Source organism: Protobothrops mucrosquamatus, unplaced genomic scaffold, assembly GCF_001527695.2.
Source record: "Protobothrops mucrosquamatus isolate PMUCROS unplaced genomic scaffold, P.Mucros_1.0 scaffold2208, whole genome shotgun sequence".
In the NCBI taxonomy this organism is placed as follows: domain Eukaryota; kingdom Metazoa; phylum Chordata; class Lepidosauria; order Squamata; family Viperidae; genus Protobothrops; species Protobothrops mucrosquamatus.
The window spans coordinates 70,352-97,174 of NW_015388300.1; the positions used below are offsets into that span (position 1 = coordinate 70,352).

General features: G+C 49.2%; 1 protein-coding gene across 1 annotated transcript; it reads right to left on the reverse strand.

The window, feature by feature from the left end:
- Window positions 1-1,810: 1,810 nt before the first annotated feature.
- NACC2 (NACC family member 2) lies at window positions 1,811-7,563 on the reverse strand. Its single transcript, XM_029285762.1, has 5 exons — window positions 6,702-7,563; window positions 5,412-5,579; window positions 3,676-3,781; window positions 2,855-2,952; window positions 1,811-2,310 (listed from the first exon to the last, which is right to left on the reverse strand). Exons 1-5 carry the CDS (start codon window positions 7,561-7,563, stop codon window positions 1,811-1,813), a joined length of 1,734 nt encoding a protein of 577 aa, XP_029141595.1.
- Between the last annotated feature and the right edge of the window lie 19,260 nt (window positions 7,564-26,823).

Sequence of the window (26,823 nt, forward strand, 5' to 3'; positions counted from 1 at the left end):
CCCTGCCTTAAAACTGTTCACATTGTCTTCAGGGTTTTTTTTTTTCCTTCTTTTCTTTTTTCTCTTTCCCCTCTTTCCTTCTTCTCCGAAAGTCAAAAGCCACCGAGAAAATCCAAGCCCGCCTCTTCCCACCCCCCCCAGCTCGCCCCCAAAAAGAAAGACATACATAAAATTGTGCTTGATACAAAAATATATTCGAACTGTGCAACGCGATGCTCTCTGCGGATCCTGTTCTGAGCCGTTCAAGTATTTGCTTTCGTCCTGCGACTTTTACCGGGGGGGGGGGACGGAGGGAGGGAACCAGGATGGATGGATGGATGGATGAGCCCCCCCTGGCTGGTTGCAAAAGAAGCTAAGCGCAGGTGGATTTGGCTAGGGAAAGGGAAAGGAAACCAGGAGGAGATCCCAGTATTGTCGGCTGGGCTGGGCCGGGCCATTTTTTTTTAAAAAAAAAAATTAATCCCTTATTGCTGCCAGGAAAATAAATCGAAAAGTCCTTGAAATCCCCAAGAGGAGACGGGCTGCCTCCTCCTTCACCTCCCTGAAGCTCAATGCCAAGCAAAGCAGCCATATTTGGAGGCTGTGTTGCCTACCACAACCGCAACCTTTTCAAAACGGAAGTCTTGCCACAAGCGGATTAGGTCTTCCCGTCGTCGTTTGGGAGAATGACCGAAGGGATTTTTTTTGGGGGGGGGGGGGAAATCCGGCTATTCCCCTAGGGTGCACAATCTCCAACGCAAAGCCAGCGATTCTTCCTTCCTCGCCTAAAGTTAGACTCAAATGCAATGGGGAAAAAAGTCCACACGAGCTACAGTCATCTCCTTGGCCAAATGGCATGCATTTCGCTATAAGTAGCTCCCCCATTCCCGGGAAAAAGAGCCAAGAAGCCTATGGTTCCCTCCCATACATCACCCCCACCCCCATAATGCACTCAACTCTCCATTTTGCCCTGAGCAACTAAGCAGGGCCGCTTCAGATTGAGGAGCCAAACAACTGCATTGCTTTCAAATCGCTTTATCCCAACCTTTCTCAATCTTGGCGGTCACTTTAAGATGTATAGACTTCAACTCCCAGAATTCTGTGCCGGCTGGGGAATTCTGGGAGTTGAAGTCCGCAGGTCTTACAGTGGCCAAGCTTAAAGTGCTCCGGGCAGAAAACCTAGACATCTCAAACTGCCTTAAACTCAGGGTGCCTCTTGCTCAGAGCTTCCTCGCAAACGGGAAGGAGCCAACCCTTTTCTTCGCAAGATTAGAAAGCCGGACGACGGAGTTGGAAGAGAGGAATGGCGGAAAGGAAAGAGATCCCAACTTTTTATGCCCGTTAGTGTGGGGAACGCAGCTCCCCATTTACTACAGCCTGCTCGGGTGAGTTTCTCCGGGATGCTCAACAATGCAGACTTCCGGCCAAGGATTCCACCCGGAGATCCGAGCCAAGGACCTGCTCCAAGCTGAACCGAATCAAACCAGGATAACGATCACCACTAACTTCTCCCAAGCCCAGACGGCTGGTTCTTTGTTGCTGAACAGGGCGGCGGTGGGGGTGGACATGGCCTCGTTCCTTATTCTTGGAGGGAAGGAACCCCGCTACTCCTGTCTGTACTGATCTGGGAACAAGGAGGTCTTCCCACCGGGCCACGCCTTCAGGGATCCTAAATACGAACAGACTAAAAAAAAATCAAATTTTCTCAGGCAACGGTAGCAGTTCAGTAGGTAAATGGTTTGATCACGTGTGTGTGTTTTGTTTCTTTTGTAATTAATAAGAACATGCAAGCAGCTTTAGGATTACAGATCCTTCCAGAGAGCGGTCTGGTTCATAAGGGCCCCCCGTAGGCCGCCTCTGGCCTCGCCGCAGGCGTCTCCGGCCGGCTGGGGGACCCCGGTCCTTCTTCGAAGGGCTGGGAGGTGCTTTGGGTGTCGGAAGCCATGGCTTCTGGCCCGGCAGACTCCTGGATGACCGAGCTGGCCCCTTCGCCCTCCTCGGTCGGCTCAAACAAGGGGCCGGTCCCGTTGCTCTGGTCAACCGTGACGGTGTTAGTTCTGAGGGCCACGATCGTCCCGGAATCGCCTCTCCTTTCTGCATAGATCCGTTGTTCAAACATCTGAGCGGAGGAAGGCTGGAATTCGGGATCCAGGAGGACATTGGTGGTGGTGGAGCCCATGACGGAACGGTACATCTCCATCCCCTCGGGCAGCATGGACTTAATCTTGGGAAGCCACCGCTTGCGCACCCGGCGGGCGTTGGTGCACATGTCGGCCGCGATGACGTTCATCTCACTCTCCTTGAAACTGGGGGCAAAATTCTGACAATACACTGCAAAGACAGGGGGGGTGGGGGTGGGGGGTTAGCCGAGAGCGGGAAGAGGCTGCCAGGGCAACTCACGGGGTGGGCTGGGCAAGTAGGTCCCCGGGGGCTTCTCCTCAGGAAGTGAGGATCAAGAAATGAAAAGGCTTTGAGGAGATTTGTGGCTGTCTAGATAGGACATGGTGGGGATTCTGTTCTGGAAAGTCTGTCTGTTCTTTCTTTCTTTCTTTCTTTCTTTCTTTCTTTCTTTCTTTCTTTCTTTCTTTCCTTCCTTCCTTCCTTCCTTCCTTCCTCTTTCTTTCTTTCTTTCTTCCTTTCTTTCTTTCTTTCTTTCTTTCTTTCTTTCTTATTTCTCTCCACCCATCCAAAATTCCCCCCTCCCCCATCCCAATGGAAGGAGAATTGGGCAACAGCTGACTGTTGACTGCTCCATTTTAAGCACCTCTCGCTAGCAAGAGGTCGGAGATAAATCCACCTTTTCCTCTGCGTGGTTTTAGAAAAGATTAAAATAATCACCAGGTCCCCAAAGGGCCGTCTGTATCCGCCTACTTACATTTCACAGCGTTAAGCACCCGGCTCTCCAGGGGTTTCCGGCTGGGGTCACTGGTGGAAGAGCGGATTCCTGTTCCGCAGCTGTTGGCCAAGGTGTTCCTGTTTCCAGAAGAAGCAGGGGGGGGGGGGGGAATTTGGGAGTCCTTTTCCATCCGGTTTTGAATGTTGGTGAATAAATCGGAACGACCGATTTAAGACCCTTGACTTCAGGAACGACCGATTTAAGACCCTTGACTTCAGGTGTCTAGAATTTTCACTTTTTTTTTTAGGTCTTAGTGGTCGTAAGGGCCTAGTGAAAATTTTTTTCATTGAACCAAAAAAGTTTTTGATTGAGCAACCGGATAAAAAAAGCCTTCTAATGTTATTTTATGCAAGGACCTCCACTCTCCTCCCGTACGCAGTGTCCGCCAGATGGGTGGATTTCATTTCCCAGAATTCTCCACAAGGGCCAGGCTGGCTGAGGAATTCTGGGAGCTGCAAGTCCACCTGTCTGACCTCAGGACAAAATCTCCCCAAAGCCAGCGTCTCCCACGGCTGGGCAAAAGAGCCGGAGGGCTCCGGGCAGATCCTAACCCACCCACCCTCGTTTAAAGATGGAGCCCAAGGCAGTCCCACCTTAGACATGAAAGCCAGCTGAGTGACCGTCGGCCAATCACCAGGAGACGAGTTCTAGTCCTGCCTAACCTTCCTGGTTTTCAGAGTGGTTCTTCTGGCTTCTGCTCCAACCCCACAAAGGTCTTTGCCGTTCTTTTCTGGCTGTAGGAAAGTATTTTTACCCAGACAGAAAATGACGGGCAGTGCAGGTGATGATGGTCACCCTACCTGTCGAAGAATGTGGCCAGGAGACGTCGGAGGAGGACTTTGTGTTTCACACCTGCACAGAGGTGACAGTTCATGAGCTGTCCTCGGGTGATGTAAACCCCAGAACCTAGGAGAAAGAAGGGGAGGAGAAGGAGGAGAAGAGGCTAAGCAGCTGCGGCCACTGTCCACCATCCCAGATGCTGGAACTTTTGCAGCCCTGGAGAAACCACATCTGGGACCAATCTAAGCAGCCAGACCTTGGGACAGACACAACCACGTCGACACCGAGATGCTTCCAAACAGCTGGGAAGGTGGACTTCCATAGGATGACCACCTCCAGAAGACACGGGGCATCGGCCATTCCTCTGACTTGGCTGGGTGCACTGGAGGGAACTACAACTCCCAGCTTCCCACAGGCCTCCACCCGTGGAGAAGAGGTGAAGGCGCTGGATCGGCAGCTGGGAGAAAGGAGTTCAAGGCCTCCCTCAAGGACAACTGGACCTTCTCCAACCAGCTGAAGTCTATGTTGAGCCTCCAACCGGCCAGGCCTGTATTAACTGAGATGAATGGTGGTTGGACAAAAGGGCAAACACCACCGTTGTATTGGATGACAAGGGGAACTGAATTCCTACAACCTCTGCTGCTAATACTCCTTCTTCACAACCATGAAAACTTGCATTGTCTACTTTAATCTAGTGAAAAGAAGGACTGGGGTGACACGATGGCAATCTCCCAACATTTGAGGGGCTGCCCCAAAGAAGAGGGGGGTCCACCTCTTCTCCAAAGCCCCTGAAAGCACGGCAAGAAGCAACGGATGGAAGATCTTTAAAGAGAGAGACAGCCTAGAACTAAGGAGGAATTTCCTGACCGTGAGAACAATCCATCAGTGGAATGGCTTAACAACTAGGGTGAAAAGGTGGCAAAATAGGGCAAAACTCACATAACAACAAATTTTGGGGCTCAATTATGGCCGTAAGTCGAGGACAACCTGTATAGCTGTGTAGCAAAGCAACCAACACAATTTGGTGTCCTTTGTTTCTCGTGACCACCTAGACATCTACGTGATCTTTGGAAGAAGCAGGGAAAGGGAGGGACGAAGGGAGTGTGAGAGAATTCAATTAGATGCTTTAAAAAAATAAATAAAATCAGTAATTCCCAGCAGAGCAATTACCCAGCTCGAAAGTACTACTGAGGGACGCTGCGTGTTCTCAGCCCCTGAGGAACACCTGCCTCTCAAGGCCACGGGCAGAGTGTAAAAGCAGAGGCCAGTCAGAGGAAGAAGGAATTTGTTTGCCAAACCAAAACCTTTTAGTTCATTATTTCGTTTATCCAACTGAGGCACAGCTAGCTTACAACATTTATTACACCAGCACGGAAAACAAATAGCCTGGTCAGTCCTCCTACTTGTGAATGCCACAGCATCCCTCTGGCCACACGGCCCTGGCAAAGGGGTCGTAGCTTCGTGCAAAAGTCACTTAACGACTGCCTTGCTTAGAAATGGAATTGATGGTCCCGAATGTGGTTGTAATTCGAGGATAACCCGTATTGTAAGGCAAGACCTACAAGACCCTGGTTGAGCAAAGTTTGGAAGTAAGAGACTAACTTTCTCCCTGGACTTTTCCCCCTAAATAACCATCAAGCATTGCAGCCAAAATAAACCAAAATAAAATCCATTCATTGTATAGCCCATGCCCGCGTTCTTCAACCTTGGCAACTTTGCTTGGCCCTACCCAGAGAGAGGTCCTGTTCATAAATACCTCCAACCAGTTCAAGTTTTTCTCCGGGATCCCCTTCCGAGTAGAGCTTCGGGTGGCAGCGGTAACCGATCTGGCTGATCAGACTCGCCGGAAGAGCCACCAAATCGCGCCGTATCAGGACGCAGGAGCGGCTCTCCACGGGAATTTGCTCCGGCTTCTCTGGAGGCCCTTGGAAAAGAGGAGGGGGAGGAGGAGAAAAGTCACACTCGGGAATTGTGGGGGGGGGGGGTCAGTGTGAAAAATTGTTCTCGCAAAGAGTTGGTTTGAGATGTAACCTTGGTTCTTTTCTGGCATGGCGCAAGGTGTGAAAATCAGCTCCTGGTGTTGCTTTTTAGTGGGGGGGACGACGGGGGCCCAGCGTTGACTGCACCTTGCTGCAAATCACTATTATGGTTTTTATTTTAATTGTTTGTATCTTGTCTTTATTATTTTTACAAACAGCTTGAAGTCACCAGAGGATGAGCTCGACTCAAAGGATCCTGTTTTCTGCAGGGTCAGCCCTTCTTCACTCTCGGAAGACCCAATTTCATTGCTACTTATCAGCAATCTTGGGGTTGAGGACTCTTAAACCCACCGGGGAGGGAGGAAGAAGAATAAAGAACCAAGATTTGACAATGATCGTCAAACAAGCCAATCCATTTCTTTTGACTGCCTGGTCGGCTTTCTCAAGATCTCAGACTAGTGGCTTCCCCTGAGCAGGCTGCAAATATAACCAGAGACTTTTCACGTTCAACACTAAAACCCCAAACGCTCAATATTTCTTCCACCCAAAGTCAGAAAAGCACCGCTCTCCTGAACCACAGTTCAGTGTTGCCCCCAAAATGGCCCAAGCCAACATTTGAGATCCATCTCAGCATAAAAGCAGAGGAGATAAAGAAAGAGTTCAGAAGAGGTAGACAACAAGCTCTGGAAGGACCAGGGGAGGAGACATGATAGCAGGGCTCCAATATTTGAGGGGCTGCTGCAAAGAAGACGGGGTCAACTTATTTTCCAAAGCACCAGAAGGCAAAACAAGAAACAACGGATGGAAACTCATCAAGGAGAGAAGCAACCTGGAACTAAGGAGAAATTTCCTGACAGGGAGAACAACTAATCAGTGGAACGGCTTGCCTCCAGAAGCTGTGGATGCTCCAACACTGGAGGCTTTTAAGAAGAGACTGGACCGCCATTTGTCTGAAATGGGATAGGGTTTCCTGTCTGAGCGGGGGGTTGGACTAGAAGACCTCCAAGGTCTCTTCCAACTTTGCTATTCTGTGAAGCGTATGGGGAAGGGGAAGCAAATAGGATTACCTGCATAGCTGCCTGTAGACTTGATGTACATCTGCCCGTACTGCTCTTCCGTCATGGTGTCGTAGGCTTCGTCATCCTCCTCATCCTCTTCGTTGTGGTAGGACGTGGGGCTGTCCGTGGTGGGGATGCTGCTGGCCCCGGGACTCGTCCGCTCTCCCTGGACATACGGAGCCTGCGAGATGCTGGAGATGAGCGGGGCGAGGCTGGGCACCCCGTAGTAGGAGACGCGGGACAGCTTGACCGCCGTGGTGCCCGAGGAGCTGCCCGCCGCCGTGTCTCGCAGGCCCCCCTCCAGGGACCTCTTGGCCGGCAGTCCCGGCAGCGGCGTCTGCTGCTCCGGGTTCTCGTGCTTGACCCGGGTGAGGAGCGGGATGGGTACCGAAGGGGACATGACGTAAGGCATGGAGGCCATCTGCACGGGGTTGCAGGGGCTCTGGGGCTCCGAGCCGGCCTCTTCGATCATGGCCGTCTGAGAGTCACAGTGGGGGGAGCTGACCTTGAACATGAGGTCGGTCCCTTTCTCCACAATGTGCTGGATTTGCAGGAATCCCGCCGTGTACATCACCACCAGCTGCTCGCTGGCTGCCATGGTCAGCTTGCCGGTGTAGCAGAAGGAGAGGATTTGCTGGAAGCAGGTGGCCGGGACGGAGCTGGGCAGCTCAAACGCACTCTTGCTGTTCCCGCTGAAGAGGTCCCGGAAGTACAGGCTGCTGGCGGCCAGCACTGCCCGGTGGGCCTTGAAGGCCTGGCCCTTGACCACGATGGAGACATCGCAGTAGAGCCCCAGCAGCCGCTGCTCGTTCAGGGATCCCAGCACGGTGTTCCCAAAATTGGGGATCTCGATGTGCAGCATCTGCGACATGTCTCGCCCCAGCCTTACACACACAGCGCGACAGCGTCCGACACAAAGTGCATCTGTGGGGGCGGGGGGGGGAAGAGAGGGAGAGAAACACACTTGGCTGAGTTGGGCGCCAATAAGAAAACTGAATGTAGGTAGTCCTCGGCTTACAACAGTTCGTTTAGTGACCGCTTGAGGTTACAACGGCACTGAAAAAAGTCAGCGCTGACTCCGACCTTTTTTCACACGACCGTTGCAGCATCTCCAGGGTCAGGAGATCAAAATTCGGACGCTGGGCAACTGACTCGTATTTACGACGGCCGCTGTGTCCCGCCCGGGGTCATGTGATCGGCTTTTGCGACTTTCTGACAAGCAAGGTCTTATCAGAAAGTGGAAAGCCACCGAGTCACATATTGAGACATGCAAAAAAGCGACAACAACGAGGGTGGGGGGGGGAGGAGGCACTTCTATGGATCTCTGCCGGGCTCTCTGCCTGGCATCCCAAACTGTGACAAGGGATGCTTTCGCCCTGCGTGCAGCAAAACCCGGGAGAAGGAAGTGGGCATCTTCAGCTGCTCCGAAAGAAATTCAGCGGTATTTGACTTTGGCAGGCAGAGCGAGGCTTTCCCCAGCTGGGGCCTCTGATGGGGGTCAGGCAGGGCTGCAACAACCCCCCTCCCAAGCCCACCCACCTATAGACCCCATCACATTTCAACTCTGGGGGTCCTCCCTGCCGAGAAAGAGGCATTTTCCCAAGAGGAGGGGGGGGGCTGGAATTAAGAGCTGGGGGAAAAAGAAAAAAAAACCCACCAAAGGAGCTTTCGAGGAGATAACTGCATCCCTGGTGCCCATTCTGGGCAGCCATCTCTGGGGGCCAGCCGATGCCACGCGTACCCCCGTGCGGGAAACTTCTGCTCTGCTCAGATCCGTGTCTGCCTGCTTTCCCGTGGACGGACGTACCTTTAACAGGGATGGAAACCGGAGCTCGGCTCTTCCTGGGAGGGTCCCCTAAGCCGAGGGAAGGAGGACGGGGCAAAGGAAGCAAGGGGGCATCCCTTCCCAGTCCCTTCCTTCGCCCGGGCGGTGAGGAGCTCCTGGTTTTTCAGCGAAGTCCAATTTCTCTAGCAGCAGCAGCAGCAGTAGTAAAATCCAGGGCTGGGAGTCCCGGTGGCTGGATGGGAGTTGAACGGTTCAGCCGGTTCTCTGCAATGAATAACAGCCTTTGATAAGGATTCCCGGTGCAAGTGCCAATTTCGAAGCGGAGAAAGCAGAGAAAAGGGGGGGGGGGCAGAGAGAGGGAGAGAGGAGAGAGCAAGAGAAAGGAAGAAAGAAGGGGGGGGGGAGAGAATGAATCAATGCCAAGGAAATGCTGTGAAGTCTTGGTTCAAGAGAGACTTCTGATGAGTCACTGCAGCCCAAACAAAGATGGCAGATATACTGCACTCTGCTGATGAAGCGCTCAGACGATGCCCCACCAGCCACCACCGGGTGCCGGTTTTCTTTCTTTCCTCTTTCTTCTTCCCCTCCTCCTCCCCCTCGTCCACCTTTTCACTTTTTTTTGGGGGGGGGGGATTTATGGTGCGGGTTTTGCATATGAATTGCCTCCTCCTCCTCCTCCTCTGCCACTCTCTAGGACATTTGGAGTGTCAGAGCAGTTCCAAGTCTTTCAAGCAATCTGCAGTGCTGATGCAGCTTTTGGGTTAACCCCCTCCTGGATGGAGGGGAATTGAATTGAATTGAATGGCTTTATTTGGCCAAGTGGGATGAGACACACAAGGAATTCGTCTCCGGCACAGAAGCACAGAAGTCACACCCGCAAAAGCAGCAGTGAAAATAACCCATAATAATAACAATAACAACAACAACAATAATAATGCTGCATTAGAAGATCTGCAAGAAATACCGTTTGCCTACAAGCAAGAACTGGGGGGGGGGGAGAACCATAAGACAGAGAAAAGTAATAGAAAATTAAAAAGCTAAATTGCTCTGGGACTTTAGAATTCGAACAGACAGGCATCTGTCACACAACACCCCAGACTTTAACAACAGAGACAAAAAAAAAGTCTGGGTAGTGGATATGGCAGTTCCCGGAGACAGCAAAACAGAAGAGAAAGTACTGGAGATCACAAAATATAAAAACCTGCGGATAGAAATAAAACGATGGTGGCAAAAGAAAGCAAAGGGAGCACCAATATAATAAGCGCCTGGAGTGCAATTCGAAAACATCTGGAGCTCCCCTTGAACCCCCATCGGTCAATTGCAAAAGGCAGCTGTGCTTGGAACAACTTTCATCCTGTGACGATCCCCCTAACGTCATAAAGCGTCAACCATCACCTATCCCAGGTCCTTGGGATGGACTCGATAAACAGACAAAAATGCCAAATATAATCTGAACATCTGGCTGACTGTGTGCAACGAATCATAATACCAATACAAGGGGGAGGTTAAAGAAGATAATAAGAAGGATAAATAACGACACCACAGCCATATTATATGGGTTAATATATACAGACATTACATGGAATTGCGAGAATTAGTTGCTCGCCCACCGGCTTCTCCGTAAACTGTCCCGGGCCATCCTTCCAAGAAAGCAGCTTTTGGGGGGTTCCCCAATCCTAACCAAACCCCCCCTCCCAGCCCAAAGTGGGAGTTCGGAGACAACCGGAAGAGAGGAACCGGGGTGAATGGACAGAATAGCAGTATAAGGTAGTCCTCGGCTTACGACCACCACCGAGCCCCCAAATTTCTGTGGCTAAATGAGACATGTGTTAAGTGAATTTTTGCCCCATTTTATGACCTTTCTGGCCACAGTTGTTACTTCTGCAGCAACTGCATCCCATTTGGCTGTTAACTGGGCTGTGCGTTTTGCATGCCCGCCAGGTGGCATCTGTGCCCCAACGCCATCTTTCTCCAAGACAGTCCTTTCCTTGTTCAGCCCACCCGCCCCGGCCGGCTGCAGAAAGAAATGTGTCCCTTGGCACAATGCAAACTCCTGAGCCAGCCTTGTTTTGAGTGAAGGGATCCTGCCCATTGAAGGTGGGGGGGACTCCTTCCGTAAATGCATTTTCTTGGGTGCCAAAACTTTGGGCATCCTATGACAGATTCCCTCAAGGGAAAGCTCCCTGCCCCAGGGGGAGAGACGTAATGTAATTCTGCAGTCTGCTGTGAAATGCTGCAATTTGATAGCTTCTCTGCCTAGGCTTGGTCTTCACCAATAAAAGGAAACCAGGTTTATTTGAGAAGTGTGTGTGTGTGTGGGGGGGCAACTGGGATCCAGAATCACAAGGGGATCAGGTTCCCATGACTATCATTTCCCCACTCCAAGCATTGACAGGTTGAGAAAAACCTTCTCAAACCTAAAACAGACCCCAGATGCGTGGTCATCAACTCCCAGATTTTTCAGACGCGACAACGTGACCATCCTTGCTAGGAAGGCTGGAAATTGAAAGATGCCTCCAGAGATACAGAGCTCAATCCTCAGGATTTCTCAGCTAGCAGGGCCATTGCTAAGGATTCTGGGCATTGACGGTCTGGAAACTTAGAAGAAATTAAGAGTTGAGGAGGGTTTGGCCAGCCTTGCCCAAGTTGGTGCCCTCCAGATGGTGTGGCATTTCAACTACTGTCACATCCCTCAGGCAGCCTGGTTACGATTCCATGATTTTATCTTATTTTGTTTACCTTGTTTATATTAATTATCTATCCCAAGAGGAAGGCCAGCAGGATGGGGAAGGTGCCTCCAGCATCGGAATCCAAGGTTCAGGGAAAAGAGGAAAGAACAAAGCAGACCGAGAAAGAGTGGAATCGAGTCACAGCATAAAAAGGAGCCCATAAAAATAAAAAGTCTCCAGAGCTGCGTAGGGCGGGAGGGACAATCGGAGCAAGGAGAGCCAGAGGACCATAACTGGACAGCCATGTTCTCTGCACCTACTGTACCTCCTGGACCAATTATTCACTCTCCAAAGGGTGGCAATCAGCCCTTAGGGGAAAATCTACTGGCTTCCTTTCAGTGCAAACTCAGTTCTCCAGATTCCCAGAATCAAGTTGGGGGCAGCAGGAAAGCTTCAGAGAAGACCCCTTTCCACAATTCCTCACTTTTTGCCCTGCCCTCCTGAAAACTGGACCAAAATAGCCCAAGCAAGCGATCCCACCCACTTTGTCTTTTTTCCCGGGAGGTGATGCAGATCCCCCTCCTCCAAATTCCCGCAAGGGGACCCCTCCCCACTTCTCGAGTCCCGCAGACCCCAACCACGAGGCATCCCTGAGAGAAAGAGTTTTATCTCAAGCCCCCTCCCCAGTTAACAGCCTTCGCCTCGATCCAGACCGAAGGGCAAGATGTAGCCCACCTTACGTGCCTGGGCTGGGGGGAGAGGGCGAAGGGAGGCGAGCCGAAGGAGAAAGGCAGTAGCTCCGACACACTCACAAGGCCCCCGGGAGTCCTCCTTGCTTCGGTCCCCTCTCCTGGGGTGGGGGAACGGCCTGAGCTTTGGGGCTCCTTCGCCCTCCCTCCAGCGAGTTACTCTGTGAGTCAGCAGAAAGAGGCATGAGAAAACCCGAGGAAGGCTGCCTCGATCTGATGCAACCGCACGGGGGTTTTAGAAAAAAGAGAGCAGGAAAGCCACATGAAAAGGCCGGGTGGGGAAGCGGCACACGCCAGCCAGCCAGCCAGCGCTGCCGGGAGGTTGCTGGGCTGGGTTCAGCCAGCCGGAGGGCAAACAGCAGCCACCTCAGCTGCTGCCAAGCCAAGGAGGGTCCAGACACCTGCAGAAATCCTGTTCCTCCCCCCCCCCACCCCTTCTGGAAAGCAGAATTAGAATTACAGAATAAAAAAGGTGGAAGGGACCTTGGAGGTCTTCTAGTCCAACCCCCTGCTCCAGCAGGAACCCTACACTATTCTGGACAAGTGGCTGTCTAATCTTTTCTTAAAAACTTCCAGTGTTGGAGCATCCACAACTTCTGGAGGCAACTTCCGTTCCACTGATTAATTGTTCTCACTGTCAGGAAATTTCTTAGTTCTAGATTGATTCCTTCCTTCCTTCCTTCCTTCCTTCCTTCCTTCCTTCCTTCCTCCCTCCCATCCATCCATCCATCCATCCATCCATCCATCCATCCATCCATCCATCCATCCATCCCACTTTTATAAGTAACATAAGGCAGCGTACCTTAACATAGAATCATAGGGTTGAAAGGGACCAATCCCTTTCCCAAGGAAAGAAATTTTATACTAAAAGGGGTTTTCAGTCTTGGCAATTTTAGGACGTGTGGATTTCAACTCCCAGAAGCCAGCTGGGCTTGAAGTCCCAAGTCTTAAAAATTGCCAAGATTGGATCCTCCTGCCTTATACCAGTCTGGACAAATGGTTCCCCAATTTTTTCTTTGCAACAGGTGACCCCGGCAGAAGGACACCTGGCTCTAGGTTGAGCCTCAAGTGAAACTCACGGGTCAACAGTCACCCTCTCTGGGAGGGCCAGGGAGAGGATCACAGTGGGGCAATTTGCAGCAGAGACCAGTGTGAGCATGGATGTTCCCACACCCCCAATGCCGTAGCCTTGGCTTGTCCAAAACTAGCCACCACCGCTCCGCATGTTCTTCCATCGCCCTGTCCCCAGAGACAGAATTAACAAGATGTTCCTATAAATTTCTTTCAATAATGGAACAGAAATCCAACTACTGAGAGCTCAGCGGCTGTCCAGATGTTCAGCCTTCCTTTTCCTTTTCATCTGCTGCCTGCCAGATGTTCCAAGAGACAGTGCTCTCTGACTCTGCACCCTCCAGATGTTTTTTGAGAGCACAAGGCTGCTATTTCCAGCCAATATGAGCAAAGGCTGTGGACTTGGAGAGCTGGAGTCCTGTCACTTATGGAAGGCTGAGGGTGTGAATGGACAAAAATGGCTGGCAAAGATGGAAGGTCGTTTGAACATCAGCCCAACTTTTCTTATTTTGCATCTCAGCTCAGATGCTCAATAATCAAGAATAAGGGTGAGGAATGGTGGAGAACAAGGCTCAACGTTCTACAATGGACTCTGCTTAAATCTCCATCTCTAGATGTCCAAGGACCGCAATTCCCAGAATTCCTCTGGCTAGCTGGAAAACATCTGGAGGGCACCAGATTGGGGAAAACTGTTCCAGCGCACAGTTCCTCTCGGTATGGCAGGCAACTACGCTGCCTTTTGCTGTTTCAATCGGCCCCTTTGGCTAGAACTTCCATATTCCTCCTGGGCGCTTTTGATGTGTCATTGTGGGTTTCAGATCCTTAATTTGATATGATTTCTTCAGCGATGTTCGTGCTGTGGTTTCTGAGATGGACTATTAGATGGGGGAAGCAGAGGCTGTTTGCAAAAGGAACACCAAGCATCTCAGCTCCTATCAGTTGATGGGATTTTATGATTTATCCAGTATTGGTAACTCTGTAGAGCGAAAGAATAGTTCCCCGGGAATCATGAAGGGTTGAAATTTAAATGTTCTCCACCCCATCAAGTCAAACAAACATAGCAGAATACGTTGAAAATACATTAAAACACCGCTCAAGCGCAACCAAAATAAATTAAAAAGTTAAAAAAAAGTACAAGAATGCGCTTTGTATTAAGCTATCATATAACCATCTTGCACGCTCGCCTCTATCGTGAGATCCCCCAGGCCGCTTGACGAAACCACGTTTCCAGGGCCTTCTCGAAGGCCCTATCCAGAGAGAAGATGGCATAAAAATGCAGCAAAGGAACAAATAAAAGGGAATGACCCAGGCTATTTACTTAGGTGTATTATCTTTATATAAAATTCTATCCTGCCCATCTAATGCAGATGTATCTCTCAGGGATTACATAAGCTAATAAAATGCATTTAGGGCAGAACAGAAATCTCGTTACGAAGACATTTTAAGAAGCGTGTGACACAACCCCCAACGGTTCCTTGGCTCGGCCTGCTGCAAATTTTCCCCAACTGGGCACTCAGCTAGCACCGTTGGCACCGCGAGTCTCTCAACTCCATCGTCCAGGTGGGCATTTTGGAATCTGGAGCATTGCAGCCTCAACACATCTGGGACACAAGAGGAGTCACTGTGAGAACGGGCAAAGCGATGAGGTGACGGGCAAGGTAAGAAAGGATCTGCAAACTAGGGTTTGTATGCACCGACTCCAGAAAAGGGGAACACATAAAAGTCTTAGATCCCATAAATGAGGAATCCAGGTTTGATCGGATAAAGACACTTTACTGCCTGGTGGAAAAATCAACCGATCTGGCCAAAATTCAGCCAGCTGGCTCTCAAGGCTAAGGCGAGACTAGAACTCCCGTCTCCTGGTGTTTGACCCAAAATCCCCCAGCTCCCTTTCATGCCTAAAGTGGGACTAGAACTCACGGTCACCCAGTTTTTCACCTAGTGCCTTAACTAGACCAAACTGGTTCTTTTATGTAGCAATATTAATATTATATATGTTAATATATAATATGCATTAATATAGCAGTGAAACGCTTTTACTTTCTTTGATCCCTGGCGGAGCTAAAGAGAAGATTGCCGCTCATCTGTTAGTTACCCACATCGCTCAAAAACCTCAGGAGGTTAAAAAAAAGAAAAGAAAGAAAAAATAAAAAAATTGCAATGCGCAAACAGCATCTTAAAAACAGCCAGGGGGCTCTCTGGCCCACCAGCGCATTTGTTTAAAGGCAGAGGAGATACATAACTCATTCGTCTTTAATATTCATAGCCGGGTTGATTTGCATACCCTGCCATAAATAGTCGGAGCTGAGGTGAAATATGAAGTGCCCCACTTGCATTTCTAATTCTGCCTAAAATCAAACGTTCTTTATCTGTGCGATGGCTGTCGTGATTTATACCTGTCCTCTTGCAACTGCGGGCTTCTTCCTACCTGGGCTTCACCTGCGCAGCAAAGCCTCGGATTCTGCACCAGAGACCGGGCCTTTCCTGGAGTTTTCTCTCTGATTTAATCTGGGAAATTCTACAACTCTAACAAGTCGAGAGCTTTGATTTTAGGAGCGCTTGCGATGTGAGTGGCATCCTTCTGCCTGAGGCCGCAACGGTCTCTGGCCTGATGCAACTTATCTGATTTCCTGCAAAGTGGTGCGTTAATAAAGCCCAACATCCACAGACCTACGGACTGAGGAATCCTAAGAGACAGAGGTCGCTCCCAGCAGAGCGTCCTGCCCGCCTCGAGGTCTTTTCGGGAGGGTGCGATTCCCCAAACGGCTTGCAGGAAATGAACTCCCGCTGCGCCAATGAATTTCACCGGCATCTAGAGACGATTGGAGGCCCTTTGGCTGGGCGCCCGCAAGGGAAAGGGAAGGCAGAGCGTGTTGCAAGGATGCTCTGGGCCCCAGGAGGAGCTCAGCAGAAGGTCCTCGACCACAAAAGTCAGACTTCTCCAGAGCTCTTTTGCAAAAGCGGGAGGGGATCCGGCTGGGTTAAAGCAGGGTTTCTCAACCTCGGCCACTTTAAGACGGGTGGACTTCAACTCCCAGAATTCTGTGCTGGCTAGGGAATTCTGGGAGTTGAAGTCCACCCGTCTTAAAGTGGCCGTTGAGAAATACACTCACTAAATTTACAGTTACAATGGCACTGGAAAAAATGTCTTATGACCATTTTTCACACTTACGACCACTTTGTCAAGTGAATAAAATTCAGGCGCTTGGCAACTGACTCATATTTACGACGGTCGCAGTGTCCCGGGGTCGTAGGATCCCCTTTTGCGACCTTCCCGCAAGCAAAGTCCATGGGGAAGTCAGATACACTTAACAACTGTGTTACTAATTCACCGCTGCAGTGATTCACTTAACAACCGTGGCGAGAAAGGTTGTAAAAAGGGGCGAAGTTCACTTAACAAATGTCTCGTTTAGCAACCTAAATTTTGGGTTCAATTGTGGTTGTTAAGTCGAGGACGACCTGAAATCAGCGGAACAGACATGGCCTCCAGAAGTTGTAGGTGCTCCATCACTGGAGGCTTTTAAGAGAGACTGGACAGCTACCTATCTGAAATGGTATAGGATCTCCTGTTTGAGCAGGGGGTTGGACTAGAAGACCTCCGAGGTCCCAACTCTGTTATTCTGTATTCTGCATAAGTAAATCATCCAAGGTGTATGGATACGTTTTAGAGAACGTTAACCTTCAAAGTATTTGGGCACAGATCTGCTCAAAATGGTACCTTTTCCCTCTGTTAAAATGGGCTTGTCTTTTTTCCCCCCTTGCTTTGACGATTAAATAATTAGTACGGAACGGTTTCCCTTGCATTGTAAGTTTAGGGTGGGAAGGCCTAACAAGGCTCCAGACATCTTGGAGGCATCAGACAAATCACTGCCAAGGCAGAATTTATTTATTCATGGATTTAACATATTAAATATTAATTTATATCCTGACTTTTATCTCTCTCTCTCTCTCTCTCTCTCTCTCTCTCTCTCTCTCTCTTTTGCCTAATTCACTGTGGGCACCAGAGTCCATGACTTTCTACTTCTGGAAAACCCTCCTTGAAACAGGGATTATTCTTATTCTTATTATTTTTTTAAAAAGAGAGAGTTTACCCCTTTTGGCTTTCAGTGGGAAGATCTTCTTTTTCTTACACTTTGCTTGAAATTGATTTTTATGAACTGGCTGTCTGCTTCCTGCTGCAAGCACTGGCGGGGATGTTGCTACCTTGAGAACAGAGAGGAATAATGTGATCCCTGAACAAAATTGCTCTTTTTGAACTGTCACTCTTGCCTTGTTTTCTGCCCTCCCTTCACCTGTAACTTATCCTTGCTTTGTTAAGGCCAAGCAGCCCCTTGTTCAGTGACCGTTGCAGTGCCCCTGGGTCACGTGAACCCTTTCTGCGACCTTCTGACCAGCAAAGTCAATGGGGGAAGGCGGGTTCACTTAACAACCGGGTTAGTACCTTAACAACTGCAGTGATTCACTTCCTTTGGCAAGGAAGGTCGTAAAATGGGGCAAAACAACTTAACTGTTTGGGCTTCATTGTGGACATAAGCCAAGGACTGCCTATGTGGGGTATTCAAGTCACATCTGGAGATAGGGGATTTTTTTGGTCCCCCAAGGCCGGATTTAGCCTTCCTAACTCCTTGCCTAAATACTGCAGGGGATTTAAAGCTCCTCACCAACATTATTAAATTGGCTAAAAAGGGTAAATGGAGCAATTTAACAGTTTTTTCCTTCACTTTACAATTTATGGCACCCATAAATGTTCTAACTTCTCCTCTGAGTTTGCGAGAAACAGTGTATGGCCTCCAGAAATAGACTTTTTAACTGAGACACTCTTAACAAGCATCTCACCATCGGCTATGTTATATAAGCAGCTGTTACCACCAAAAATAATATCAGATTTAAAAAAAAAAAATCCTCCCTAAAACGGAGAATCTCTCCTCCTGCTGAAGACACGAGGCTGGAGAGGACCTGCCTCAGCAGACGCAAGAACCGGGAACAGATGGGCTACGGCTAAGGACGAGCTCCAGATGCTGCAGATGTTGGCAGCCTCGGCTCAACTTGGCACCCTTATTTTTAAACGGCATGTGTTTCTCAGGTCATGGAGAAGAGATTTCATCCATTTTTTAAGACTTACAGAACTACTTTTATTTTGCCACCTCGGTGCCCAGACCAGCTGTGGCTTCATAACACTCACACCTCCTTCTTCATCCTCCTTTTTTCAGGTTAGGAAGAGGAAGAAAGAGAGAGAAGGAAGGAAAGAAGGGAGGGAGGCACAATAAATTAAGAAAGAAAAAGAAAACTGGCTCCTTTTCTAAAAGCTTTAAACCAGCAAACTTTCCAAAGCTGACCATTTTGGCAGCTGATTCCACTCTCTCTCTCTCTCTCTCTCTCTCTCTCTCGGGCCCACTTTGCCACAAGGGCTTTGTGCAGACCCGCAAAGAGACGGCGGTGCACGTTTTACGGCTAGAGCCACTGGTGAACCATTCATTGCACAATGTGCTGAGATGAATCGCTATTTCCACGGAGGCCATCACTGCGCTACCACTCAACATCCTGGGCCAGGCCAGGAGTCCCTTCCTCCTAACTCCCCCCCCACCCCACCAGGAAATTAAGAAATGATTACAAGACTAGGCAGCCCAGAAACACAAGCATGTTGCTTAGTCATAGGCTATTTTCAGATTAGTTAATCATAAAACAATGCAAGGAACAACGGGAGAGCTGCCGATTCCGATGAAGAGTTTGTTTAGCAATGATTCACTGCAGGGGTGCAGAACTTTTGGGAAAGGGGGGGGTGAAGAAGAGCTGTTGTTGGTTTCTTAATGGCAGGACTGGGGGCCACATTCCCGAAGTGGAGATGCCAGGAAGTGCCCCATCTCTGCAAAAGACTTGATATCCCAGAATGTAGGCTAGGTTTTGTCTCACTTTCATGCGCCTACTAGATTCTCGACTCACATGCAAACTAAGACCACCCGGCCTGGTCCATCCTGGCTCAAGGCTCCCACTTTTCCTGCAGGCAGAGAAACTGGGAGAAGCCCCCTCCCCAACACAACCCACCACCATCGTATTGGGAGTCTGTCAGCTCCATCCACAAGAGCTGGGATACATCGATTCTGCCCCAGTGTGTCACATTCTCCCTCCTCCTGTATGGAGAAGCCGAGCCAAAGTCTGGGGAGATAACAAACAGCCCCTGGCACTTTCCCATGACCCTCTGGAGGATGCCATGACAACCCTTGTTAGCCCCTGCAAACACCAGAGGACAGTCGGCAGCGAAAGAATTCCTCAACCAGCATGGGTGGCTGAGGAATTCTGGGCGTTGAAGTCCACAAGTTTTAAAGTTCCCATGTTCGTACAATCAATCAATCAATCAATCAGAATAGAGCTGGAAGGAACTCTGAAGGTCTTCTAGTCCAACCCACTGCTCAAGCAGGAGACCCTATATCATTCCAGACAAATGGTTGTCCAATCTCTTCTTAAAAGCCTCCAGTGATGATGGATCACCCACAACTTCTGAAGGCAACTTCTGTTCCATTGGTTACTTGTCTTCACTGTTAGGAAGTTTCTCCTTAACTCCAGGTTGTTTCTTTCCTGGATTAATTTTTATCCATTGTTTCATGTCTTGCCTTCTGGTGCTTTGGGAAATAGGTTTGGAGAGCCCGACTGAGAGGAATTTCTGTGCCGTGCAGGGCTCGCTAAACCATCTTCTATCTATGGGCATCTTCTGCTGGGAGGCCTCCAGAGAAGATCATGTTGATTCGTGAGTCGGCTTCTTCCAACAGCTGACAGGTTTTAGGATTTAATGTCCTACCTGAGTCTACTTCCCCGTAGATTCAACTCACTGGTACCAACCTTGCCCACTGGGAAGACAGACCCGTCCACTCCTCCTCCTGAGCACAAACCTTTAAATAGCCCAAGTCTGCTGTTATAGATCCCTCCTCTGCAGGAACACGCCCAGATCCTGGAACCATTCCTTAAGAACAACTGGTTTCCAAGATGGACAGCCCTCTCCCTAGACGGAATTACAGAGAGGCAGAGCTGGAAGGCGCCTTGGATAATAACCTGGCTGTTAAGTGAATCTGATTCTTTGCTATCAAAAAGTCAAAAAAGGGAGAGCAGGTGACCCCAGGGGACACTGCAACCGTCATAAATATGAGTCAGTTGCCAAGTGTCTGAATTTTGGTCAGGTGACGTAGAGGAGGCTGCAATGATCGTAAGTGTGAAAAACGGTCATAAGTCACTCTTTTCAGTGCCATTGTCACTAAACAAACTGTTGTAAGCCGAGGACTACCTGTATAAATAATAAAGATAGCATACAACGAATTTAAAAAGGAGAGCCGTGATCAGTGATCCGATCCGAGTCTATTTCAAGGTTATGTGCAAATAAAAAACCCAGCGGTGGGACGGAGTTCCCATTTTGATTTTTTTCGCCCTTGCAGCCCCATCGACCGTCTTCCACAAACGGGACGCTTGCTTAGAATTCACGAAGTGGTGCAGAGTCAAAACTGTTCTTGAAATATTACCTCAAGCCCTTGGAGGTTTTTGAAGGGAAGGGGAGGGGGTGCAAAATCTAACAAATCTTAAATAATAGCCCAGGAGAGGAGAGAAGTGAAATGGGAAAAGAAAGAGAAAAAAAAACGCAGAATCGCATCGTTAATCAACAGGAGCGTCATTGCTGCAACGCAGAATAAATCTAAATTCTTAAGTTACTGCGACAGCCACTGACTTGGGCAATTAGACACAGGCAAGGAAGGTAACTTCAGGATTGATGGTCTCCTCGGAGTCCAACGGGGCTCCTGGAGGTTTCCTGCGACATAATTCTGTTCTTTCTTTGGAGCAGGGCTTCTCAGCCGAGATTTCACCATGGGTGGACTTCAACTCCCAGAATCCCCCAGGCAGCACGGGAAATGGACTAGAAGACCCCCGAGGTCCCTTCAAATCCTATGATTCTCTGTTCTATGTCAAGACCCCTTCCTGGTTTCACTTGCCTGTTTGGTAACCGAGGGTCTACGGATTGTCCTTGAGTTATGACTGCAATTGGGACTGGAATGTCCTAAGGGATGCAGTCATTAAATGAGGCACACCCCATTTGACAAACCTTTTGGCTGCAGCTGATGAACAAATTAACGCAAATGACGGTTCAAAGTCACAATGGCACTGGAAAAAGTGACTTGCGACCATTTTTCACATATTCAACCATTGTTGCATCCCCAGGGTCACGTGATCAAAATTCGGGCATTTGGCAATTGACTCATATTTATGACGGTCGCAGTGTCCCCTTTTGCGACCTTCTGACAAGCAACGTCAATGGGGAAGCCGGATTCGCTTAACGACCCTGTTATTAACTGCACGGAGTCACAGAAAGTTTGTGAAATGGGGCAAAACTCAGTTAACAAACGTCTCACTTAGCAACAGAAATTTTGGGCTCAGAAATTGTGGTCGTAAGTCAAGGACTGCTTGCATTACAGAAGTGGACTGCCAGTGTCTTCTTGTGGGATTGAGGCCGTAAGTTGAGGACTGCCTGTATTTGCTCATCAAATGTGCCAGGCTGAATCTGTGCCTCGTCCCAAGGAAAGCGAGAAAAATTGCGTCTTAACTTCTGGAGCGCCGTTACCTGAACGAAGCGACAAAACCGATCTAGGGCGAGATGAACTGATTTAACTCAATTTAAGCACTCATTGAAAAGCAATAAGGACTTTGCCACCCGGCATCTCCCTTCAGCACCATCCGAGGCAGAAGTGGGACGCTTGTTTTGTGCAAGATCACTTTAAGCAGCATCGGCTGCAATTCATTTTCCAGACACCTTTTATTGCAAAGGCTCACAAATTAAACTAAGTTGGAATAATCATGTCGCCTGCCTGAAATTTACATAACCAATTGACATGCCGGTTGCTGCTTCCTCTTTGGCACAGGAGGGGGGGAGGGAGCCATTTAAAATATGCAAATGGCATTTTAACTCTTCCCTGTTTTTTTCCTGGAGCCAGGACAATGACTCGATCTTGCAAAAGCATACCCAATTCCTGCAACCGTTCTTCCTATGTTTGAAGTTTGAAGTTTGAGGTTTATTGCATTTATATCCCGCCCTTCTCCCAATGGACTCAGGGCGGCTTACAGCCAATTAAAAACAGAACAATCAATACAAATCTACAGCCCCCTAATCGTCTTCATTGCTCTTCTCTTCACTTCTTCCAAAGTCTCAACACCTTTTTTATATTGTGGCGATCAGAACTGGGAAAAGAGAAGAGGACAACCCCTAGCAAGACAGGTGGACAACATTGCTAGAAGTTCTGGAGGACCAGGCTGGACCGATCCTCTTGGAGAAGCATTTATCCACGTCGTTGCCAAGAGTCAGCACTGACTTGACAGCACCCAGTTTTTAACTATGGATTTGGAAACCGTGACTGAAAACATCACGGGCTGCGAGAAGGGAGGAGGAATCCATCCTGAACCAAGCCAAGGGTGATGGGTCCCTTGAGGCCACGATCGGCAGGCGGAAACTCGCAGGTTTTGGGCATGTGAGGCAAGCAGATGGCAGATGATGAGAACCATGGTGCTTGCAGAGAGGAAGGGAAAGAGAAAACTGAACGGAAGGAGGGAGGGAGGAGAAGTCCTTGGAAGAGCCACGTCTTATCAGTTAAAAGGGACACAGCATTGGTCCATATACTGGGTGGTCCTCAACTTACGAGCACAATTGGGAGCAGAACTTCTGTTGCTAAGTGAGGAGGGCGTTAAATGAGTCACGCCCAATTTTATGAACCATTTTGCTGGGGTCATTAAGTGAACCAATGTGGGTTAAGTGAACCCAGCATTTCCCACTGACTTTGCTCGTCAGAAGCCGGCTGGGAAGATTGAAAATGGTGATCGTGTGACTCCTATTTACGACGGCTGCCGTGTCCCGGGGCGACGCGATCCCCTCCTACCGACCACTAAAGTCAACGGGGGAGGCTGGATTCAGTTAACCGCCGGGTTAATAACTTCACAACTGCAGTGATTCACTTAACAAGTGTGGCGAGGAAGGTCGTAAAACGAGGCAAAAACTCATTTAGCAAATGTTCCCTTTTGCAACAGAAATCGTGGGCTCGCCTGTGGTTCGTAAGTCGAGGACTTTGCAACGCAGCCAGAGATGAATGGAAGCCGCAGCCTGGACTTGGCTGTGTGCATCTGCTTCCCCCGGTCCTTTCCGAAGCGGCCTGTCTCCTTCAACATGTAAAACACAGCAGAAATAATTGTGCAGAACCGTTCGGCAAAATTAGACCGGGAGGAGGATGGAGCTGTTTTTCTGCTTACTTGCACAATTTGTGCCTTTCAACTATTCCTCCTCCTCCCCCTCCCCCTTTGACTCTAGCTGAGAAAACACACACACACACACACACACACCATCTTTTTACAGCAAAGGGCCAGGAGCTTTGTACATCACACGCTCACAGTGTACAAACAGCATTTAACCTGGCAAAGCTCAAGGCAGCCTGCGGTGCAGAGATGCTCTCTTACACTTACCTAGGTACGATACAACCGGAGGGGTAGGTGTCAGATCCCAAAGCATTGCACAATCACGAAATACCCCGGAAGAAACACAGCAGGAAGGAGACACAGCTTTCCAAGCTTCTTTGTGGGACATCAGGTGAAACCAGGGTGGTCATTTCTGGCCCCTGGGGTGCTTCATTAGCCCACCTGAGAACCGACTAATCACACCTATCCAGCCAGCAATCCAGGCAGAGGTGGCACCCCAAGGAGAAGCCACGCACACCCCCATCACACTAATTACTTTGGGATAAGCCACGCAACTGCGAAAATAATGTCTCACCCTGAGAGAAGGAGCAGCTGTTACCAAAACAATGCAGACAGGGAGACTGCAGGCCCTTCACACCCAAAAGAGGGGACCCTTCCCCCCTTTAGGAAAGGAAAAAGGAGAAATGGGGTGGGCTTCTGCTCCCCTAAAAAGTCCCATTCAAACTAAGATGCTTGCTGGAATTCTTGGGAGTCCTTCTAAGAAATGCTAAGAAGTTCTCAGTAGTCTAAGAACTTATTCTAAGAATTTATAATTATTCATACCAGACATAGTTGGAAGGACCTTGGGGGTCTTCTATTCCAACCCCCTGCTCAAACAGGAAATCTTAAACCATTCCAAACAAATGGCTGTCCAGTTGCTTCTTAAAAGCCTCCAGTGTTGGAGCACCCAACTTCTGGTGGCGAGCTGTTCCACTGGTTTACTGTCCTCACTGTTAGGAAATTTCTCCTTAATTCCAGTTTGCTTCTCTCCTTGATTAGTTTCCATCTCATCTTGTCCTGCCTTCAGTTGCTTTGGAGAACAGGTTGACCCCCTCTTCTTTGCGGCATCCCCTCAAATATTGGAAGACTGCTGTCATGTCACCCCTGGTCCTTCTTTTCTCTAGACTGGCCATACCCAATTCCTGCAACCGTTCTCTTCTTGAGGAACAGAAAGACCAGTTGAGGAACCTCAACAGTTGCTGATGAGGACCTATCGGCCTGGAGAAAGGATGGGGAATTAAAAGCCCCAATGGGGAAGTATTAGAAGGTATACCCAACACACCTTCTGAATTGCACAGAACGTGCAAGATTTTGTCCTTGATAACAACTAGGAAAGTGCTTATTTTACAATGCAACTTTTCTTCTAGCCTCTCACACTGCTATCTCCAGGACTGTAGCAAGACCTACATTCCTTACTCTATAGCCGCCTTCCTGGGTCTCAAGAAAGCTTTGAAATGGATGCCAGAAGTCCTCCCACGCCCCCCCTGCTGATTTACTCAAGGGTAAAGATAAGAAACTCATTCAGCCTTTCTTGTGTTTAGGACTTGAGAAGAGTCACCCTGTTACTATAACAAGAAAGGGGAACTGACTTGGCATCCAGGCCTTTGATAAGCCAAGGGCTACGTGGGCTTTACGGGGTATCTGTGTCTTGGTAAACTCAGGTTTAGAGGTTGTTCACTCTCCTAACCTTCTACTTGACTGTAAATCAATGATTCAATCAGCCTCCGTTCTTTGGAATTTGGTGTAATTTACCAATTATCTGAACAACAAATTATTGATCTTGCCATTGCTTCCTTATCAAGGAAACCAGGATCTCTTTGCAGTCTTTAGATGTGAGTTTTTCACCAAACCCAACTGGGTTAAAAAAAGGCATTCATCATGTAATTTTTTTTTAACCCACCCAGAGAAAATCCCCATAATATCCCATCATAGGGGGGGGGGCTCCACCGGGGTCAGGGTAAAGTTAAAGAACCGCAGTAGCAGTTGAGGCTAGAGGTCACCCAAGACAAATCTGTCTGAACAGCAATAAAAGCTGGATAATGCAGACAGCCTTAACATTTTAATTGTTATGCTTCTTTTTAATCTCCTTTCGCACTAGCGACTTCACAGTCTTTGAAAAAAAAGGAGAGGGAAAACTGCTGAGATCAAAAGAACAGCCCACGTCTCATAAAACCGGAATTTAACTCTGAAGAATTAAGAGGAGCAGACGGGTTAGGGTGTACAAAAAGCAGGATTTGGGGTCCCCCCGCAAGCTTCAGCAAAGGCAGATAACAGAATAAGAGAGTTGGAAGGGACCTTGGAGGTCTTCTAGCCCAACCCCGTGCTCAGGCAGGAAGCCCCTATGCCTTTCAGACAAATGGTTGTCTGGGGGGTCAACTTATTTTTCAAAGCATCTGAAGGCAAGACAAGAAACAATGGACTAATCAAGGAGAGAAGCAGCCTGGAATTAAGGAGAAACTTCCTAACCGTGAGGACAATTAACCATTAACCAGCGGAACAGCTTGCCTCCAGAAATTGTGGGTGCTCCGACACTGGAGGCTTTTAAGAAGAGATTGGATAGTCATTTGTCTGGAACGGTATAGGGCTTCCTGCCTGAGCAGGGGGGCTGGACTAGAAGACCTCCAAGGTCCCTTCCAGCTCTATTCTGATTGATTGATTGATTGGTTCCACGCTAGGAACAACTGCTTAGCTTCCTTGAATCCATGATTCCTTTGAATCTCACAGCATCACAAGGACCAGATCACCAGTTTGGAAACAAATCCTTCAGGATCCTGTTTCCAATTGCTCACAGACGTGACTTATCATCATCATCACTCAGAGGCTTCCTCTTTATCTTTCCGATCCCCTGAGCGATCTTAGCCAATTCCAGCAAAACAAATGAAGGGAAACGACAGACGCGGAATGGGGAGGGACCCAGGCAGGCTCAGAACCCCAGAGACACCTGGCTGGGCCATCCTTATCGCAAGGATACCTGGGCAGGTAGCCCTCGACTTTCAACCACTGCTATGCAAGGCGGTTAAGTGAGTCCTGCCCCATTTTATGACCTATTTCGCCACAACTGTTAAGTGAATCAGGCATTAAGTGATGAAAGCGACTGAGGATCATTTTTCACACAGCATCCCCAGCGGTCACGTGATCAGAATCCGGATGTTTGGCAACTGGCATGTACTCAGGACGGTTGCGGTGTCCTGGGAGGTCATGGGATCCCCTTTGGCGTCCTTCTGGCCAGCAGAGTCGATAGGGAAGAAGCCAGATTTTCACTTAACAACCGTGTGGCCGACTCAACCACGGAAGCGACTTGCTTAAGAACTGCGGCCTGGGAGAGGTCGCCAAATGGGGAATGCCTCACTTAACAGCGGTTTCTCAGCAACCAAAATTTGTGGAGCGCCACTGTGGTCCGTAACCTTTCTGAACTCCTATAATCTCGACCTGCTTCTCTGAATTCCCTCCTGGCGCTAAGGAGGCTCCCGATTGCTTGGCAGAGCCGGGGAAGGGACGCCTCTGGTTTCCTGGAGACCAGCACAACACGCAAAGGCACCTGGGCTCCCCAGCCGAGTCTTCCCGTGCCAAAGGGAAGGACCGCGTGTCCTTCCCCCCCCCAGGAA